The sequence below is a fragment of the Cheilinus undulatus genome, linkage group 16 (genome assembly GCF_018320785.1).
Source record: "Cheilinus undulatus linkage group 16, ASM1832078v1, whole genome shotgun sequence".
NCBI lineage: Eukaryota > Metazoa > Chordata > Actinopteri > Labriformes > Labridae > Cheilinus > Cheilinus undulatus.
In genome coordinates, this window is record NC_054880.1 from 41,554,895 (window position 1) to 41,576,041 (window position 21,147).

Sequence of the window (21,147 nt, forward strand, 5' to 3'; positions counted from 1 at the left end):
TGCCTGCCTCAAAACTTTCAAGAGTGCATTAGAGAAGACAGCTTCAAAATCGCGTAACAAAGACCATCTAATGGCTACATAACCGAAACAGCGGATCTCTGACTGAGATGTAGCACAGTAGTCCCCTCTCTTTGCTTCCAGAAACAGTCGTGAGCTTTTAAGCACCTCATTTAGTAATTAGTTTTTATCACCTGGGCAGAGCTGGAGACAACAGGAGGGCAGAAGGGACAAACAGGACAGGGAACAACATACAGATGGGGATTCATAAATAATGTCATAATTACAGATCAATGAAAAACTCATTATGTGTGTTAACATAAGTAAGATGTGTAAAAACAATATTTTTAACAGGCTGCTTTCTCTCTTTCTGACCTGAGGCAACATTTAGGTTTAGTTGCAGCCGATTTTTACACACCAATACATTTTCTATTGTTATGATGGAGTCGCAGCTTCCCTGATGTTATATGGTAAATATCAAGCATGTATGGAATCACCCAGTGTGCAGCCAGCCTGATACTTTTATCTAGTCTTTTAATGACCATCAGCCACAAAAGTAGCAGTGAGTGCACCAAGATGGAGTGAAAACAAAGGAATCAAAAGAACACCAAATCCGAGCAATACATGCACCTAAATGCATTGTCTTCTCTATCTGTGTCCTGATACTCAGCAATAATAAGTCCAGACCAAATCTTTCTTATATTATTCAAACATGAATCCACCATGAGCAATCCTTTAGCATGAGTGGCACAGAAAAACTTCAGGAAAACATAAAAGGTCACACAGGGCTAGATCAGGTGAATAGGGAGGATGATCAAGCTGATCAATATTCACCTTCTGGAACCCACCAGAGCTGTTTGGTCCACTTTAAATCAACTCTGGTCAGTTTTTTCTGGAAAGTCTGGTTTGTAGTAGTAGTGTTGTAGTACTTGAGACCAGTCTCAAGGCCACATTTTGAATTTCTTGGTCATGTTTCAGACTTGAGAACATTTTTGCTCGGTCTTGGACTGGCCGGACTCTGGATTTTCCATCAAGACCGATCAAGACCACCACTGATCTGCTAGTCTTCCACTTCATCAGTGTGATAATAAGGAGACGCACTTGCTTAAACAACAAATAGCTACACCTGCAAAAACTCGGACTTCAGTCCATCTTATTTCTCGTCAGAAATACCTCTCACACTTACTTTAGGCCTCATTCACGTGACAAATCTAGATAAACATCTAATTTTCAGATATTTAAAAACTCCAGACTTGTCATTGGCTTTTAAATACATGCAGGGATTTATTTTTACAAGAAGTTACTTAAACAGATTTGTTTAGATTTTATCCATTTAATTTATTAAAAAGAAAACTAAAGCTAAAGAGAGAAGGCTCTTTAACTGTTTAACTTTGTCATGTTTTTTCAGTAGATTTTTATGTTTTTTGTCTCGGTCTCAGTCTCAGTCTTGGCTCTGTCTCAACCCCCAGAAGTCTTGGTCTTGAGTAAGTCTTAGTCTTGGATAGTGTGGTCTTGAGTATAACACTACTGGTTTGTTTGGAGTGGTGTAAAATCTTATATGAACTCTGGCATGGACCAAGTGTACTGAAAAACAGAGGTTTTGGTTTGCTTCCAAGCAGACCTATTTGTGAACCAAAGGCAAGAAAATGGCATACAGAGCACAGAGCACAATAATTTACAGATCTAGTTGTCATTTAATATTCTCAAATACACATCAGTCCCTTGATTGCTGTCTCTGCCAACATGGCAACACGTCATAGTCTCTTGCTCTCATTTTGGCTCTTCTTTTTCTTCAGTACTGATTCATTAGTATTATGGTAAGAACAACATGGTGGACAGCTCACTTCTGATGGCTCATAATGCCCCAAGGCAAAAGCAGAAATCCAGAGCAATCCCAGCATAAGTTCAGTGTTGTTTCATTTTTTATGTGGTAAAAAAAAAGACTGGCAGAAGGAGATAGAATTTTGGTTTCATCTTCTTCTACATTTCCTTTCTTTCTTTAACTGCTCTTTGTTTTGGGCAAGAGTGCAGAGGCGTATAACAATTTGACGTTTTCTAGACAGTTTGGTTCGTTTAACCAAGTGCATCACAAATAAGACCCAAACCACAGGATAGTGCAATTTGAGCCCTGAACTGAACGGAGACCCCCAGACTATCAGGTGTGAAAACGACTCTAAAGTCAAAGACAACAATCAACATGGCCTTGAATTTGGGCTAGCTTTGTGATGCTTCCTTCATCCTTAGTGAAGATGTGGCAGATGGCTGTCGTTTTGTCCCAGGAGGATCCAATTTTTATTGCATATAATCACTCTTTCTATAAAAATTCGGTTTCCTTTAAAAATGACAAAAAGCCAAAAGGAGCACCCTCCAAACAATAAACTTTTTTTTGTCCCTTACCCTAAATAAACTGCTTTAAAAGCCATTTTGAGTGCTGATGTTCTCAGTTTAAGCTTCCTTTAAAAATGTTCACAAATTTTCTTGTGTTTTTCCTTTTGATTAGAAGTCAGAAGTTTTGGGACAGCTTTAGCACACCTTTGCCATGTTCAAATTTTAATGCAAAATTTGCCAGAAAGTCTCTTTCTCAATGGAGATAATATCTGCTATCATTCTTATACTGAGTCGTCAATATTTCTGAATGATTTGTTCAGTTTGTTGCCCAGAAGATTCATGGTCATAGACATCTTCTCTGCCTTCACTAAATCTTTTGTGCCACTCCAACACACTGCAGATCACATGCACGTGACCAAAAATTTAAAGTTAATGTGTTTTATTATTTAATAGCCATATCACATAGTTTATTAACAGCAGTACAGCATTTAAAAGAAGAGTAGAAAAACAACCAGTTGGTTAACTCACAAGCCCACATGTCTGTCAGAGTGAGGGCAGAGCAAGCCCAAAAATGAATCAATAAATTGTCCATTTACAGCCTACCTGGGAGTCTGTGTGGGAAATCCTGGATGGTCATTATCTTTGTAATATTTCATGTGCAGACAGAGGAAGAAGAAAGACAGTTGTGCAAGTGTTTCTAAAGCTCCATCAGGTCTCCCTCTGGTTTTTTAACACATACTCGTCTGGCTACAGTTGCTGGTCTGGTCCCAAACGTATAGGTCAGATAGAGGTTGGTTTATATTCTTACCACAAAAAACCCACAACAAAATCCAAATAACAGCAGACTGAGATTGACCTTTTCCAGTGGTAATGAACCAGTTGTTTGGTTGACAGCTTTAACAACAGCACAAACAAGCCACACTACCTCAAGTTTGTTTCAACTGAACCATCTTTTTTGCATCCAAAAGAAAACAACTAATACAATGTTCTGACATAAATCAGCATGATATTATCAAACTTTTGACAGAAGTTGGGTTTAGGAAAAAACATGTTTTTTTTTTTTTTGTGTATTTTAACTTTATAATTTAACTCATGTCCCATCTGTTAACATGGAGCTGCAATCATGACCTATACTGCAGCTGGTCAGCAGGGGGAGCTCAAAATATTCCGGCTCTAATCCAAGGCAGCTGCTGCTTCCACCCATCCACATTAGATAATACATAATTACCGTGATAGTGCCAACAATAATAGTACAAATACGCGCTATTTTATCAATAATATCTTCCCTCCCCTGCTAGGCTTACTAAGCCTGTCTGTTTCATGATATCAGTGGGTCTTCCTTGTATTACTTAAGTTACTGTGAAGACTATTACTGTCCAAAGAGTCTGTTTGACTTTGAAGTGATGGCAGGGATGATGGAGGAGCTCCAAGATGGCAGCTCATATTTTTAACTTATTATAACTTAACCGGAGACAGTGTTTCAAAAGAAAACAAGGCCTGCCCGAGATGAAGCCAGACTACAAGGTTACAGTATGCAAATATGTCGCGCCTGTCAGCTGTAATTAAAGGACGAGGGCTGCTTAAATTTATGAGGGGGACTCATGAATCACATTAGATTCTTTGCATCCCTTGTCAAATTAATTGAAGGTGAGTCAGTGACAAGGGAGATGATGAGGGAGTAAACAGGTGAAATTATTTTGCTGTGTCTGCGGCTGGGGAGGTTTAATGGCTGAGCGTAGGTGGGATGTGGCAGATTTACTTTAATAATGGCTTATTTGAAATGGAGTAGAAATGGGTTTGTTTTGGCTGTGGAGGAATTTTTTTAACTGTTGGAGAATAAATTTGTCCCAAACAAATATTTATACAATAATGGGCTCTTGTGGTGACCTCATTTTAAAATCTTAAAGTGTTTTGGTGTCTTTTAGCCCATCTATGACTGTTTTTAATGGAATCCTTGAAGCAGTTTGTGCTCTTGGATTTGTAATGTACTTGTTGTGGCTGCAGGCTTTCTGACTTCAAAATGTGTCAAAATTCCCAAGGAAATGGCCAGCACTTGATATGATGACTTTACATTTTAAGTCCCTATGTCAGCTCTACCAGTTGTCACAAATTGACGAAAGACTTATGGTCTGTCTTGAGGCCACCAAAGCCAGAGCTTGTCAAGGTGAACCCTCCGGGGTCGGATGAATTGATTCAGTTGAAGCATATCGCAGGCAATATTTACCTTGTGCCATGACAGCAAAACAGGCAGAAACACTTTATTAGCAAGATGTAGAGCCCAGGTCTCTGCAGTGGTTCATTCTGCATGTGTGGATGAATTATACCTGTAAGAGGACAAAAGAAGCACATGACCACATACGGTAAATATGTTACGTTTTCAAAAGGCCATTCCTCAGCATTTCAAAAGGGGCGAAGCATTCCCACATCCTACATGGATGTCTTAACATCAAAAACTCACCATAAATAGTATTTAATATCCACAAATGTGTGCAGATAGAATGTAGGGCAAAGGGTTTAATAAAAAAAAAAGCTATTTGATAATCAGTGGGAACTACTAAATATTTGATGAGAGTTATAAATAAGATCTTGGTCATGTCTATAAGTGCCCTATAAACCTTCAGTGTTTATTAGTGAAAAGAGAGCTTTCTGTCATTGAGGAGATTGGAGCATGTGTTTTGTCTCGTGCCAGGCGTGCCACATTCGTGTCGCTTATCCACTGAGAGTTTTTTTTTTACCATTTATTTTAACAATAAACTTCAATTTCACATCCATTTTTGTCAGTTACTTTATTAACAAGGACTGCAAATTATCCATGACTAGAAGTCTTCTATACATTGGATCGGTTGCACTGTAATTAAATGCAGCGATGCTTATGTATTGTCCCTGACAAATAGATAGATGAGAAATTGTGTTGTAAAAAAAAGAAAAAGAAAACAATATAAAGCTTCCTGCCGGATAAGCTATCTGGAACCATTTGGGACACTCAGTATTTTTTTTTTTATTGCCCATAGAAGCGGTAAAACTGCCTGCTCCTACAAGATTAGCTCCAAAATAGCTGTCTTATTTAAGGTAAAAAATTTATTTTAACAAATACAGATGGAAACTGCAACAAAATCTGCTTTTCAGAGACAGACAGGCTGGTTATGAGGCTGTGGGCCTGAAAGATTACCCCCACTCAGGCTGATGTCACAAGTATGTAGCATAATCCAAAATCACAGTGTGCAATTTTCTGTATGTACCAAATCCTTGTATGTGGGCACCAGCCCAGTGAGTCTACAGTCCTCAGCACACTAGTTCCAGGATCAAGCCCTGACCTTGGTGCAATTTCAGTGCATGTTTTCACCCACTCTCTTATCCCAGATTTCCTGTCTCTCCTAAGCTGCACTGACCATAAACTGGAAAAAGGTCCCAAAATAATCTTAGAAAAAATGCATACAAAATCAACCCCCTGCATGTATGCTAGCTCGGCCATAATTTTCAAGCTGGCTCAAAATGTATTACAGCTCCTTAGTTGAAGCAGATTTCACCAGTTACTCACAAAGCAGCATTCAAATAAGGTATCTTAGCTGGTATCTGTTATATATGTTTATCCATTTTCTACACCACTTATCCATTAGGGGCCTTGGGGGGTCACAGGGCAAGAGGCTGATTTTGTATGTTGGTAAATAGTATTTAAACAACATCGTAGCAGTCTAAATACTTTAAATGTCTGCATATTGTTGTCAAGGGTGGAACATAACCGATTACATTTAACTGTAACTGAGTAGCTTTTTTGTGTACTTGTACTTTTTTGAGTAGTTTCTGAAAATCTCCTCTGTTACTTAAGCATATTTTGCGTGAAGTATTGCACTAAATTAAATTTTAAAAAGGATCAGGTACTGATTTTTGAAAAATGAACACTAAAAGCCACAACAAGGAAGTCTGAGATTTCTGCCAATAACATGAAAACAACCAGTCGTTTGGCTTTCTCAACACATGACGGTCAGAGGCACATAGCGAGAGAATGATTCCATTCCATTCCTTCTCAAAACAGCTTTTGCATTGTACTCTAGGTTAGGTCACACCTTATGATAAATATCCTGGTTTGAGGTTCAAATTTTCTTGTTGTTATTGCACATTAATGACCGGTAATAATTCACTATGAAAGCTCCGTGGGTATCAAATATAGCTACTCAGTTCTCAGCACTTTGAGTGAATTGTAAATGACTTACTTTTGAATTTTTCTTGAGTAGATTTATAGGCCAGTAATTTAATTTCCACTCTAGTAAACTTTAACCAGAGTAACTGTACTTTTACATGACTACAATAGTTTGGTACTTTTTCCACCTCTGATTGTTGTGACATCCTCCACATTGCCCAGTGGTTGCCCAATGCTACATTTTCGGCGTAGCTCAGACAGTGATCGATGGTACAAGTCATGTGTTGGTGGGAGGAAGTGCATTAGTATGCTGACAAAAGTTAAAATGAAGCTAGTATGCTGCAGATACTGACAGTTAGCTACATATCCAGCATTCACCAAAGTAAGTTTTACAATATTTAACTTATATATAGGTTAATATGGTAATGGTATTGGTGAATGGACACGTGAAGGGCTTTTCCAGCTCCTCAAAGCACGTTTTACACCGGTCACACTTACCCATTCACATCCATTCACTCCACATTTAAACACTGATGGATGCTGTGTAGAGTAGCCAGCAGTCACTAATCCCATTCCTATGCACCCATCCACACACATTCACATGCCACTGATGCTTGAGTGGGAGCAATTTGTGGCAGAGGTGGACAAAGTGCACAACTATTGCACAACTTACATTTATGCTACAATGTCATATAGCAGACGCTTTTATCCAAAGCAACATCTGACGGGTAGACAGGTGTTGCAGGGGTTAAGGACCTTGCTCAATGGCCCATACTGGATGCTGTTCACGCCCTGACTTGGATTTGATCCAATGATCTCCTGCACCGAAGTCAGCTGTTTAACCCCCTCAGCTATCCTGCCCAAAACAATTATGCTGGTTAAGATTTTATTTTAAGACTTTCTTACTAAATTGGCCATGGTTGTGATTGAAAGTAAACCCTTGATTTTCTTGTCTGGTGACCGGTTCAGGATGTCCTGCCTCTTGGCACCTGCTCCAGTGAACCAGAACAGGATAAGCAGAATGAAAATGAGTTATACAAGTATGTTTAAAATGGAGCATCACTGTTAAAAAATGGTCAATGTCTTATTTTCAGTGAGCAGAATTTGCGAGAAAACTTCTACTCACTGTGTAACTTGCAGAAAACATAGACATCAGTTTCCCACCATCATATTGCCAAGATATTTTTGGAAGTTTAGACAGTTTGCAGGCATTTTTTAAAGGATTTATTCATTTCCTATGCACCTATCATATGAAACAGATGTAAATTTCTCAAAGCTATAGTACATTTAAAAACGTTGCATTGAAAAGAATAAAACATGTCAGATATGTTTTATGATTTGAAATGTTCAATAGCACTCTTGTTGAATGTTTTCTAAGGCAAAGGCTGCAAATACTTTTTTTCCTGCCAGGTTCCAAGCATCCCATCTTTTCAAAAATCTACAATAATATAAAAAAGAAGACCCTATGAGACATAAAGATAAGACTCCTCTTGATGCAGTCTGTTTTTTGAGATGTTCTGAGTCCTTGTACTTCTTTTAAAGTGGAGAATAGTGCGGCTATAATTAGAAGCAATGCAGTATTGTGTAATCTTATTCCCATGATCTGCATGTTTTCCTTCCAGTGGAGAAGCGCATGTATGAGCTGATGCTAAATCGGTAGTGAGATAGACATGGAGCAGTGCATCAGAAAGACCCACCGCTGAGATGTGAGTAAGAGCTAAAGCTAGTGTGGGAAGAATGGGAGACACACACAGAGGGCGAGACGGAGAGGGAGGATAGGTAGGAGAGCAGGGAGGAGGGGTGTCAGTGAGAGGAGATAAGTAGGTTAAACTTGCTGAGCTGAAAATAGCTATCTTCTCCATCACATGGTAGCCAAGCTGCCCAAGGGAGCCTGGCCATATACAGCAGAGCCTCAGCACACTCTTTCCTAATCTGTACTCTCTCCTTTTTCAGCATCCTCTCTCTAACAGCAACACAATATCACAATATCTATCTAAAGCGGGGCATTCGTGTGACACCATAGCCTCGGGCCTGCTGTGTTTGTGTTTGTTTGCGTGGGTGTTTCCTTTACTTTTTAATTTCCTTCCACGTTATGAAATTAGAGCCCTTATCTTATCACACACAAGCATAACCTAATCAAGCAAATTAAGGAAACACTGTTAGACAAATTGACACAATAAGGAGCTAAGGGACAATGTGTAGATGTATATTTAGCCAGTGAGTGTGATTTATTCCATTGCTTGTCCAATTCAACACAAAGAGATGGAGAAAGAGAGAGGAAGGGAGATTCAACAGGCTTGTGTAAGAGTGTCTTCCCTCATGCATCATCCGCGTTTGATCCGTCAGACCTCAGAAAACTCACAAATGCTTGCACATCTTTGACCTTCCCTTCTCCATAATATCAAACACAACAACTCCCTGCTCCTTCACTCTCTCCTCAAGGGCCTGTTCTCTTCTCTTGAATCAGATGCTTGTCATATCTCTCAGTCTTTGCGAGGTTTTTCTGATTACTTCCATTTTTTTCCCTCTTGTGTTTGTATGTGTGCAGTATTGGTATTCCGGCCTATTCCACACTCCTCTGGAGAAATTGGCTGCCTTTGATGGGCCAGGGAAAACCTACAAAAAGAGAAGCTTTGACTCGCTGTCGTTTTCTTTGCTCCCCTTCCTCCTCCCACACTCGGCTTTCTCTTAGTTGTCCTTAACTCTTCCCACTCCATCTCTCTGAATCATGCCTTTTTTTCCAGCTTGCTTTCCCTGCCAAAGTCTCTTGTTTTCACTTTCCCTCCTCTGCCTTGTACTCATCTTGAAAAGGCAAACCTTAAAGTCTGACTTTCAATTACTTGGCGCATCTTAGTGGACGTGCCTTTGTGTGCGAGTATGCACTTTGTTTGCAGTAAAAGACACCTTGTACGGTGCAGTGATTAATGTTGGGGGAGAAAAGAGAAGGTTAGCCACTCTGGGAGGTAAATTGAGGTAAATTGTGTGATTGAGAACTTAAAAGCACGCCGACATTTAGCCCATTTGGGACACGGCGGGATGCAGGCTCTCACCGTAGCTTCATTCGTCTGTTCCTCATCCTTTCAAAAGAGCACCTCAGGAGAGAGGCGAAGCAGAGGTGCACTGTACGTTGTGACCTAAATCGTTTAATTACCCTCCGTGGTCTCATGCTTTTCCCCTTGTACATGTGAAATTAAACAATGAGCATAAAATAGGCTCGCAGCAGGATAGAAGTGCCCTTCCTCTTTGAGGGGAGTTAGCCTGTTACCAAGGGAGAAACGTTAATTTTCCCTAGTACATGATTGTACATGGAAGCTATAGTACAGGCAACAATAATGTGGTCAACATGCTTCATCAGAAGAAGTGTAATTATGTGTTATTATCCATGTTCCATCAAACCACATTTCATGGTTTGAATTAAAGGTAATTGCATACAATTAGCAGCAAGTAATTAGCAGTGCCTATCAAAGGGATGAGCGATAAGGAAATGCCAGAGTTGATGGATTATGTAGGTGCAAAACAGGATGTGTACCAGGAGTTACACTATATTGCCAAAAGTATTCGCTCACCTGCCTTGACTTGCATATGAACTTGACATACTATTCTTAATCCATAGGGTTTAATATGACGTCGGTCCACCCTTTGCAGCTATAACAGCTTCACCTCTTCTGGGAAGGCTTTCCACAAGGTTTAGGAGTGTGTTTATGGGAATTTTTGACCATTCTTCCAGAAGCGCATTGTGAGGTCACACACTGATGTTGGACGAGCAGGTCTGGCTCTCAGTCTCCGCTCTAATTCATCCAAAAGGTGTTCTAGCAGGTTGAGGTCAGGACTCTGTGCAGGCCAGTCAAGTTCATCCACACCAAACTCTCTCATCCATGTCTTTATGGACCTTGCTTTGTGCACTGGTGCACAGTCATGTTGGAACAGGAAGGGGCCATCCCCAAACTGTTCCCACAAAGTTGGGAGCATGGAATTTTCCAAAATCTCTTGGTATGCTGAAGCATTCAGAGTTCCTTTGACTGGAACTAAGGGGCCAAGCCCAGCTCCTGAAAAACAACCCCACACCATAATCTTCCTTCCACCAAACTTTACAACTGGCACAGTGCAGTCAGACAAGTACCGTTCTCCTGGCAACCGCCAATCCCAGACTCATCCATCAGATTGCCAGATGGAGACGCACGATTCGTCACTCCAGAGAACGCGTCTCCACTGCTCTAGAGTCCAGTGGCGGCGTGCTTTACACCACTGCATACACTTGGTGATGTATGACTTGGATGCAGCTGCTCGGCCATGGAAACCTATTCCAAGAAGCTCTCTACACACTGTTCTTGAGTTAATCTGAAGGCCACGTGAAGTTTGGAGGTCTGTCGCAATTGACTCTGCAGAAAGTTGGCCACCTCTGCGCACTATGGGCCTCAGCATCCGCTGACCCCGCACCATCATTTTATGTGGCCTACTACTTGGTGGCTGAGTTGCTGTCGTTTCCAGTTGCTTCCACTTTGTAATAATACCACTGACAGTTGACTGTGGAATATTTAAGAGCGAGGAAATTTCTGCTGAGAGCGACCTGTTCTTTCACAAATGTTTGTAGAAACAGTGTGTCATGCCTAGGTGCTTGATTTTATACACCTGTGGCCATGGAAGTGATTGGAACACCTGGTTTCAATTATTTGGATGGGTGAGTGAATATTTTTGGCAATATAGTGTATGTCAATTAGCACAGGTAAGAACTGAACACATTTAAAAAAAAAACAAACACTAAAACTAGCAGTTAGGTTTTATGGCTTACCCTTGCCCCCTTTTTCCCCCTGGTTTTCCTCTCATACCCCCTCTTTATTCCAGCCTTTCTCCCCATTTTTTAACCATGTATTCCATCTTCTTTTTCCCCCTCTATTCCCAGTTGTTTCTCAGTTTTGTCCTTCATTACCCTCTTTATCCCCCCTTTTTCCCATCTTATTTCTAGAGAGATACCATTTTTTTTCCTCCCTGAGTCTGATCCAAAGGTGTTGAGTATCGGCCGATACTGAGTACCAATTCGATGCCGGTGTGAACTTTCTGGACTGTGCAGACTAGCAAATTGTTTTAGACCTGTCAGAACATGGCTCAAAAAATAGAATCATCTCTGCATCTCTGTGGCCCTAAAGTTGTTCTTTTTTCTGCTGATTATTGAGTTTTACTATGTAATATTAAAATAACAATAATCCAATAACCCCCTCTCTCCACCATGCTCTATTCAGGGAGCATGATGTGATTACGGAAACAGCCTGGCATTGGCAAACAGACCCTCACAATGGGTCAACAATGTGACGGTTAGCATTCAAGCTAGCGGTATTAGAAGACTGTAATTGGATTAAACTTAATAAAAAGACATTCAGTATCAGGTTTTCTGGTGTGGATTTAATCATTAAAGTCCCCAGAAGTCACACCAGTTACAGGCTCGCTGAAAATGCTGCCACAGGGGATCCAACGGCGACAATAGCGTCAACTGGAAGGTACAACGGCTAGCTTCAAGAGACAAAACAAGTGAGAGGCTTTGATTTATGGTACAGAAGTTGTTTAACTTTTGATAAACTGTGTCACTTCTTGTTGTGTACGACAGCACCGGCCTGGGAGGCATGTTCACGATCACATTCAGAGAGAAAATGTCACGCAGTTACCATTCTTTGTTGTTGCAGTTGGTTCTTTGATTCTTCTTAGCTGCTGTAAAAATGGTAGCTCATGCATGCAGTGTTTTCTAGCAGCAAAGGAGATTTGACTTCCTGTTTATAGCGATAACATGTAGCATGGCTATATGAAGCAAAATACAAAGTTAGGCCAAACCGTATTGGATCTGTGCATAAGCTTGTGGACTCGCCGATACCAGTACCTGCGTTTTAAGCAGTATCGGACGTATTTCCGACACTGGTATCGGAATCGGAACAACTCTACCTATTCCCCCCTTATTCCTGGATGAAAACAAAGATCCAGGCGTTTGGGGATTCTTTGTATCCTGGAATCGAATCAGTGTCTGTGAATGCTGAGAGTGTGGGAGTTGTAGATCATCTCAGGAGAGTGATGATGGGAGGGGTCAGCTGCCTGATACAAAAACAAGCATCTGGTGTGCCTTTCTTTGCCTGATCCAGCTCACCACATTCTGGACGTCCTGGCTCAGACACTGGGGGTGATGGCATGTGTTGGAAGATACCTGGAGAGAGTGCAAAGTGCTGAACCGCCATATGCCCCTATACCTGACCTAATCCTCTTTTATTCCCCCCGTACCCCCTTCTTATTCCTATTTCAGTTCCAGTTGTGTATCATTTATTCTTCAGTTGTTTACCACTTATTCCCTATGTATTCCTCATTTGTTTAAGGTTCAAAGTGTCTTTATTAGTACATTCAACAGTAAATTTGTTTCGCAGAACTTTTATGTTTCAAGATAAAACAATGAATAACAAAACTGATACACAATTTAGGACAAGGTACATCAGAAACTAGCATTAAAATGTAAAAAAAAAAAATGTTGGTGATTAAAACTGGGACATGATAAAGTGCTTTGAAAGGCATCCACTCTAAAACAAAACATATTCCATTAAAGGTAAAGTGCATCATATTTGTTGGCCACTTCAACCCCTCAGTCCCCCCACAATCCTCCCTTATTCCTCTCTTTTGCCTCTTTATTCTCCATTCTATCCCATTCCCCCCTCATTAATCCCTAATTCCCCATATTTTTTTTACCATGTAACTCTGTCTTCCTTCTTATTCCCCACTTTTTTACCAAATTATCCTCAAATTCCCTTGTTTTCCTTCCTTATCCCTTATTCATTCCCCATTTATCCCAACCCTAACCCCACTGATATCTACTGTATGTTTTCAACTGGCTTTTTTTTCATGCCAGCCATGCAGCAATGAACTAGTAAAACCTTAGTTCCTAAAAAAGTTTGGACGCTGTGTTAGATGTAAATAAAAACAGACTGACAGACCATCTGGCTTCTTATTAGTTCAAAAGCCAGCATCAGTGATGGTATGGGTGTGCATCGGTCTATATGGCACATATGCCCAATAGTATATGCAGGTTTTAGAGCAACATATGCCAAAAGCATAGCCTCTTTGCTTATTTAAGCATAGCAGTGTCTAACCTGTGGACTGTAGAACATATTGGGCGAAGCATCAGTGTCGTGAAAAAGGCTTTTGAGTCCAACCTACTGCAGCTGCCATATTTAAAATGCCATCTTGACTAACTTTAGATCAGTGGTTTCCAAAGCGCTTTGGCGTGCCTTGAGAAAAGTTTTTGTGTGCTGTGGGAATTTGTCCAACCATACAACTATACAGCGACTAAAGATACTGTAACAACTTCTATAGTGGATTAATGCACTGGTATTTAAATGGCGTATTATGAAATTCTGGCTTGAGCTTTGGTGCACTTTAGACAGAACATTTTGACAAACACTACTTTAGATCAACTTAGTAACAGGACAAAGAGGTGGGGTAGCTACGCTGACTTGCAGTCATATCAGCCATGCCCCTAATTGTGGGCAACTTGATATCCTTACATGTTTAAATCAAACTGGGTGTCATATTTGAAAAATTAAACCTGATACAGTGTGTGATTTTGACCTAAATCATTTTATGAACTGCAGGCTACAAACAAGTTTATTCTGGTGTAAAAGCTGGCATTTTAACAAAGATATTTATGACTGCGAGCTTCAAGAGGAAACTTGTGGAACTGCAGTTTTTTGCACTTCCACACTGACTTCATTTTTCAGTCATGGAACCACAGCTTATCTACAGAGAGTAAAGGGTGAATTTAAACAGAAGAGACCCTGGATAGCTGATGAAGAGCTGAAATCTTATGTCAGTCATATCAAAATCAACAGTGTTGATTTACAATTTGGAAAGGGTTAAATTTGTAACACTCACTGTGTTGTTTTTTTACACATTAAAGTGTACTTTTAACACAACACTGCGTTATTTTCTTCACGTCAGGTATAAATTTGACGTATTTGGAACTAAAATTATTGACACATTGCAATGCACTTTTCATACCTAATAAAGATTTCCATCTTATATTAGACACCTGAGGCAAAGCCATTTATCCTCTGGCAAGGATTGAGCAGATAGACAAGGCAGAGCCAAGACACAACCTAGATGATAAGCAGCACATCAACATTTACTTTAAACCAGGGGTGTCAAACTCAAGGCCCGGGGGCCAAATCCAGCCCGCAAGATCATACAATCTTTCTATTATAATTGTGTAATTACAAAAATCTGAAAAAGTAAAGAGTAAAACTAATTAGATAAAAAATCAGGAAGGTAGGAAAAAATTATATCATTTGATCGTTTTCAATTTTGCATCTTGCAATTCTGACTTAAATCATGATTTTAATTTTTTCATGTTTTGTCCTTTTCATATCATATTTTAACTACAAGATTCACAATTTAAAACTCTTAATCATATTTTTACCTTTTAAAATTGTGATTTTGACTTTCTCATATATTTGCCTTTTAAAAAACATGAACACATTTTCGAGTTTTGATCTCATACTTTGATAATTTTGACTTTTTTCATCTCAGTGATTTAATATCAGTAATTTTTTTAGTATATATTTTACTTCTGGTGAAAATGAGGTTGACAGTTCATGTTTAAATGTTGACCTTTTTAGGTTCTTGGGTTAGGCCTTAATTCAGAATTCATGATTGACTTTGACACTTTTGGCCTACAAGGTCCGGCCTCAGGACGTTTCACTGGAGCAAATCTGGCTCCGGACTCAGTATGAGTTTGACACCCCTGGTTTCCACAGTGTTAATTTTGTCGACTAAAACTATGACTAAAAATGTTCGTCGACAGCCTTTTTTTCCGTGACTGAAACTAGACTAAGACTAACAAAAACAGATCTGTGATGACTAAAACTGACAAAAACTAAATGTAGTTTTCATCAAGATGACTAAAACTGGACTAAAATGTAATGTAGTTGCCGTCAGACATTCAAAATCTGTGATATTTCTCCACTGTGGTGAATCTGTCAAAAAATAATGCAGTGTGTCTCTTTTGCCTCAGCTGTAGAAAGCAGGGACCCCAGGTTTAGCAAAGGGCATAGAACACACCATGATTTGGTACCAGATTTAGGCAAGAAAATAAATGCTTGGACTAAAAGTAAAGACTAAAATGTGAGGGCTTTTTATGGACTTAAATGTTTTATGTTTATGTTGACTAAAACTAGACTAAAACTAAAAAGGATAGACATGAATAAAATGTGACAAAAACTAAAATACATTTCATTTGAAGACTAAAACTAAGACTAAAATTAAAAATAGCTGCCAAAATTAAGACTGACTGTAAACCATCCTTTGCCATAGGTGGGAAGTGACTAACTCAGTGGATAACTTCATTCATGGTGCAGAAGTGTCTGACAACAAAAATATCATTAATCCATCAGAACTTTGAGCAAAGGAACATCAGCAGTGATTACTGTGCAGCAGGCAGAAATGTTTCACACTGAGATTTCAACACTCCAAACATGAGCTAGCCCAAACCTATTGGCCTTAACTTCAAAAACAGACTTTTTTTTTTTTCAAAATTAATAGATGATCTCTGTTTCTATTTGACATGCTTTCCTTATTCTATTTCAAATTAATTATAAAAGGTCAACTGCGTGCAAAGTGTTGTTATTCTGTTTTATTTGAATTCTAGACCACTTTTTTTTAGGAATTGTGGCCTTACACCCAGGGTCAGTCTCTCTGGCTGAGACAGTCAGCATCCTTGTATACAGCAGGGTAATGAAATACTAATAAATAACCTCACCTCCTTAAAAAATATAATATTCATGTGTTAGAGAAGAGCTAAAGTGCTTTGTCTATCACAGAGAACTTCATTTATCTACTAATTCAAGATTGTTTGGTTGTTCATTCCCTGTGTCTTTTCTTTTACACGATTTTCTTGTAGAATTTGTCTCTCTAAATGCCCAGAAGTTAAAAACTTTGTTGTAGCTAGCTGATTGATTCACCTACTAGGAATTAGCATGCACATGTTAGTATAAAACCCTGTTTGGCTTTAATTGCTACAGTTTGGTGAGCTTTGAATATCAGATCTTGTACTTTCCTACTGGAGCCTGAGATTTTTTTTTATTTTTTTGTGTGTCTGTGTGTGTGTGTGTTTGTGCAATACCAGAATAGTTTTCAAGTCCTCTGTTTTTTCTGTCCTGGATGCTTCTAAAAACACAGTTTTGGGTTGCCTGTTGTGCATCTCCCACTTGTTTACTATCTGACAGAGGAGAGAAGGAAGCTGCTTCATGCAATTCAAATCCAATGCTGAGCTATGAGGTGTCATCCTCTTCAGCTGGGAAGTATCTGTGCTCTTTATTCGTATGTCTGATGTGTTACATTGAGTGCACATGTTTAACCTAAATTCATCCATCACTGTCATTGTGAAACCCCTTGTCCAGGACTTTAAAGGTCTGCAGTGATGTTTCTGTAAGCCAATCGTGACCCTATGGCCACTGTGTGATCTCATGGCCCACCAGGCTAGCGTCACTTCATTCTATCAGATGAGATTTGAGGCCAAAGCTAATCCTGCCCAACATATAAAGCTGAAGTTATATCCAAGCAGGAAGAGTTTGTTTAGATATCACTCTGCAAAACAAAGCCCAAGCACTTTGAGTGATCTCATCCAGTCTGATTTGATTTGATTTAAATCCCTCATCTTGCTTTATCCCACCACATATTCCATTTCCCTTTGAAATACTTCACATGACAGAAGGTGGCTATGCTCAGACTGGCACTGCTTGTAAAATAACCTGTGATTCTTTTGTTGAAATTCAAAAGGCTTTGTCTAGCAAGGTGGGAAAATGTCCTCTAGTAAGTATCTTATTGCTCTTTCCTTTCTTTCAGGACATGGGTCCGACCAGCATGCCCTCTGTGCCCCTCATGGTGGGCTGTGGGGTCTCCTGCACCGCTCTGCTCATCCTGCTGCTAATCTACGCTGCCTTCTGGAGGTACATGCACATGTGAATACTTGATGATGCCATGCCTGTCCTTACATCCCCCCTGCACAGTCAGCAGTGATTTTTCTCACAGTTTGCCACTCCTGCCAGTACATAAAAAAGTGCATTTTATGGTCGTGCTCCGCTGTGCCAACACTCCAATGAGGCCTAATAAGAAACAAATGGTTCAACTGCAGCAGGGGATGGTGATTAGATTTTTGGTAACACACATGACAGATGGCGAAATGAAGCTAATGGCTCTGCAATGTCCAAAAAGATCAGTCCATCAATCTGTCATTAACACTTATCGCACATGTCTGTCTTCTCTCTCTCTCTGTCGCTGTCTCTCGCCCTCTGCTCTGTAGGTATATACGATCGGAGAGATCCATCATCCTGGTGAATTTTTGCCTCTCTATCTTGGCCTCCAATTTATTGATTTTGGTGGGACAATCGCAAACGCTTAGCAAGGTAAGGAGATAATGATAGACACCCCTAAGAGTGCATGCATCCATGTATTTTCTTGTTATCTTGGCATAAAAACACAAGTTTTCTGGCAATAATGAGCTGATTTCATTCATTAGCAGATTTCAAGACTCTAGCTTTTTATCAAGGGAAAACCAGCATTATTCATAGCTTTCATGCATTATTGCAGACTCACAGAGCCAAGAAAGGCTTCCTACTGCTGTACATTGAAGAGCTGATGGTCTTGGCTGCCACCTTTGTGTTTCAGCCAGTTATACTTTTATTCTTTTGAGTGAAGGAAAGTTTCTAGCCAATTTTGCGGCATTGAAGAAACGCCTCCTAATCTTGCCATCAAATACTGTTAACATGATCAATATGACTGTCTTTAAACTATCAATACGGCCTCAGAACACTGACTTACAGCTGACAGTGATCCACTTATTTTCAGCTTTCATTAGCTTGCCAATCGCTTTAATAAGGAAAATTTTCTTGCCCTTCCCATCCAACAATCAATTCAAAAAGACAATAAACTGTTTGTAATTTTGTAGATTTACATCTTGGCCGTTCTTGACACTTCTGTAAATCATTGCTATTTAAACATCAATGAAGCAAAGTTCTGCCTGAAGCATACTCATTTAGCATTTCAGCAATTAAAACATTGTTGCTAGAGCTTTATAGGGGTTAGTCATGATTAATTATATTCCTTCTCAATGCACTTTGGTTTGGCTGAGAGGGGTCTGCTCTGGGTTAGGGCAGTAGTTCCCAAATTGGGGTGTCTGCACTCCCAGGGGGCTGAAGTGCCATGATAAGTGGGGTGGCGAGGCAAGGGAGGCAAGTCTAAGCAGCATTAGCTGATGACTTCAGCACAGTGGAAGGCGTGCAGTTTATGGATGTCACTTCAGATTCAGTGATACGGCTGCAGTTCAAGTCCAAGACATTGTCCCTCATTTTTGATTGAAGTGGAAAAGGAGTGCCCACTAAAAGGCAGTAAAGCCCTGGCTGCACTTTTCCCTTTTGCAACATCCAACCTGTGTGAGAAACGTTTTTATGCTGTTGCCTCACTGCCTCACACACTGAAAATGAACTGAGAGTGGTAGACTCACAGCTGTACAAGACTCAAGAAGATCTGTAGCACTAAAAAAGCCCACGGTAGTCAATGAAAGAATCACAGGACTGGAAGTATAAACCTTAAACATGTTCACTAAATCTTAATTTTGAGGTGTTGTTCAACTTCTGAGAGTTGGATTTTTAAACACTCTATTTAAGGTCATGGTTGTTGTTATTTTTACAAAATGAGGTTTGAGGTTTCATGTTATGGTTAATTTAAAACAAATGAAAATGTTAGCAAAAGTGGTGCCTGAAATTTTTACATGTTGACATGTAAATAGTTTTATCTGCCAAAGGGGGGCACAGCAGAAAAGTCTGGGAACCACTGGGTTAAAGTAAGGGATAACGGTTAGGATACCCAAAGGTTAAAGTTAGAAACTTGATTACAAAACATTTAATAAAGCTGAGTTTGCAGTCTGCTAACAGGAAACATTCAAACGCAGCTGTATGCAAGTTACATAGTTAATGTAGTTTAAGTGGCTATGTATCTAATGTAGCTAAAGCAAAACTCCCAAAACAGCTACGTAAACTATGTAAACTAATGCAGCTTAAGTAGCTATGTATCTAATGTAGCTAAAGCAAAACTCCCAAAATAGCTACGTAAACTATGTAAACTAATGTAGTTTAAGTGGCTATGTGTCTAATGTAGCTAAAGCAAAACTCCCAAAACAGCTACGTAAACTATGTAAACTAATGTAGCTTAAGTAGCTATGTATCTAATGTAGCTAAAGCAAAACTCCCAAAACAGCTACGTAAACTATGTAAACTAATGTAGCTTAAGTAGCTATGTATCTAATGTAGCTAAAGCAAAACTCCCAAAATAGCTACGTAAACTATGTAAACTAATGTAGTTTAAGTGGCTATGTATCTAATGTAGCTAAAGCAAAACTCCCAAAACAGCTACGTAAACTATGTAAACTAATGTAGCTTAATTAGCTATGTATCTAATGTAGCTAAAGCAAAACTCCCAAAACAGCTACGTAAACTATGTAAACTAATGTAGTTTAAGTGGCTATGTATCTCATGTAGCTAAAGCAAAACTCCCAAAACAGCTACGTAAACTATGTAAACTAATGTAGCTTAATTAGCTATGTATCTAATGTAGCTAAAGCAAAACTCCCAAAACAGCTACGTAAACTATGTAAACTAATGTAGCTTAAGTAGCTATGTATCTAATGTAGCTAAAGCAAAACTCCCAAAACAGCTACGTAAACTATGTAAACTAATGCAGCTTAAGTAGCTATGTATCTAATGTAGCTAAAGCAAAACTCCCAAAATAGCTACGTAAACTATGTAAACTAATGTAGTTTAAGTGGCTATGTGTCTAATGTAGCTAAAGCAAAACTCCCAAAACAGCTACGTAAACTATGTAAACTAATGTAGCTTAAGTAGCTATGTATCTAATGTAGCTAAAGCAAAACTCCCAAAACAGCTACGTAAACTATGTAAACTAATGTAGCTTAAGTAGCTATGTATCTAATGTAGCTAAAGCAAAACTCCCAAAATAGCTACGTAAACTATGTAAACTAATGTAGTTTAAGTGGCTATGTATCTAATGTAGCTAAAGCAAAACTCCCAAAACAGCTACATAAACTATGTAAACTAATGTAGCTTAATTAGCTATGTATCTAATGTAGCTAAAGCAAAACTCCCAAAACAGCTACGTAAACTATGTAAACTAATGTAGTTTAAGTGGCTATGTATCTAATGTAGCTAAAGCAAAACTCCCAAAACAGCTACGTAAACTATGTAAACTAATGTAGCTTAATTAGCTATGTATCTAATGTAGCTAAAGCAAAACTCCCAAAACAGCTACGTAAACTATGTAAACTAATGTAGCTTAAGTAGCTATGTATCTAATGTAGCTAAAGCAAAACTCCCAAAACAGCTACGTAAACTATGTAAACTAATGTAGTTTAAGTGGCTATGTATCTAATGTAGCTAAAGCAAAACTCCCAAAACAGCTACGTAAACTATGTAAACTAATGTAGCTTAAGTAGCTATGTATCTAATGTAGCTAAAGCAAAACTCCCAAAACAGCTACGTAAACTATGTAAACTAATGTAGCTTAAGTAGCTATGTATCTAATGTAGCTAAAGCAAAACTCCCAAAACAGCTACGTAAACTATGTAAACTAATGTAGCTTAAGTAGCTATGTAT

At 39.2% G+C, this 21,147-nt stretch overlaps 1 protein-coding gene across 1 annotated transcript in view; it reads left to right on the top strand.

The window, feature by feature from the left end:
* The window catches only part of adgrb2 (adhesion G protein-coupled receptor B2), a 344,844-nt gene that overhangs the window by 241,111 nt on the left and 82,586 nt on the right, over nt 1-21,147 (top strand). Inside the window, exons 17-18 of the mRNA XM_041809355.1 lie at nt 17,327-17,430; nt 17,784-17,886. Coding sequence (XP_041665289.1) covers nt 17,327-17,430; nt 17,784-17,886 — 207 coding nt within the window. The remainder of the gene's footprint in view (nt 1-17,326; nt 17,431-17,783; nt 17,887-21,147) is intronic.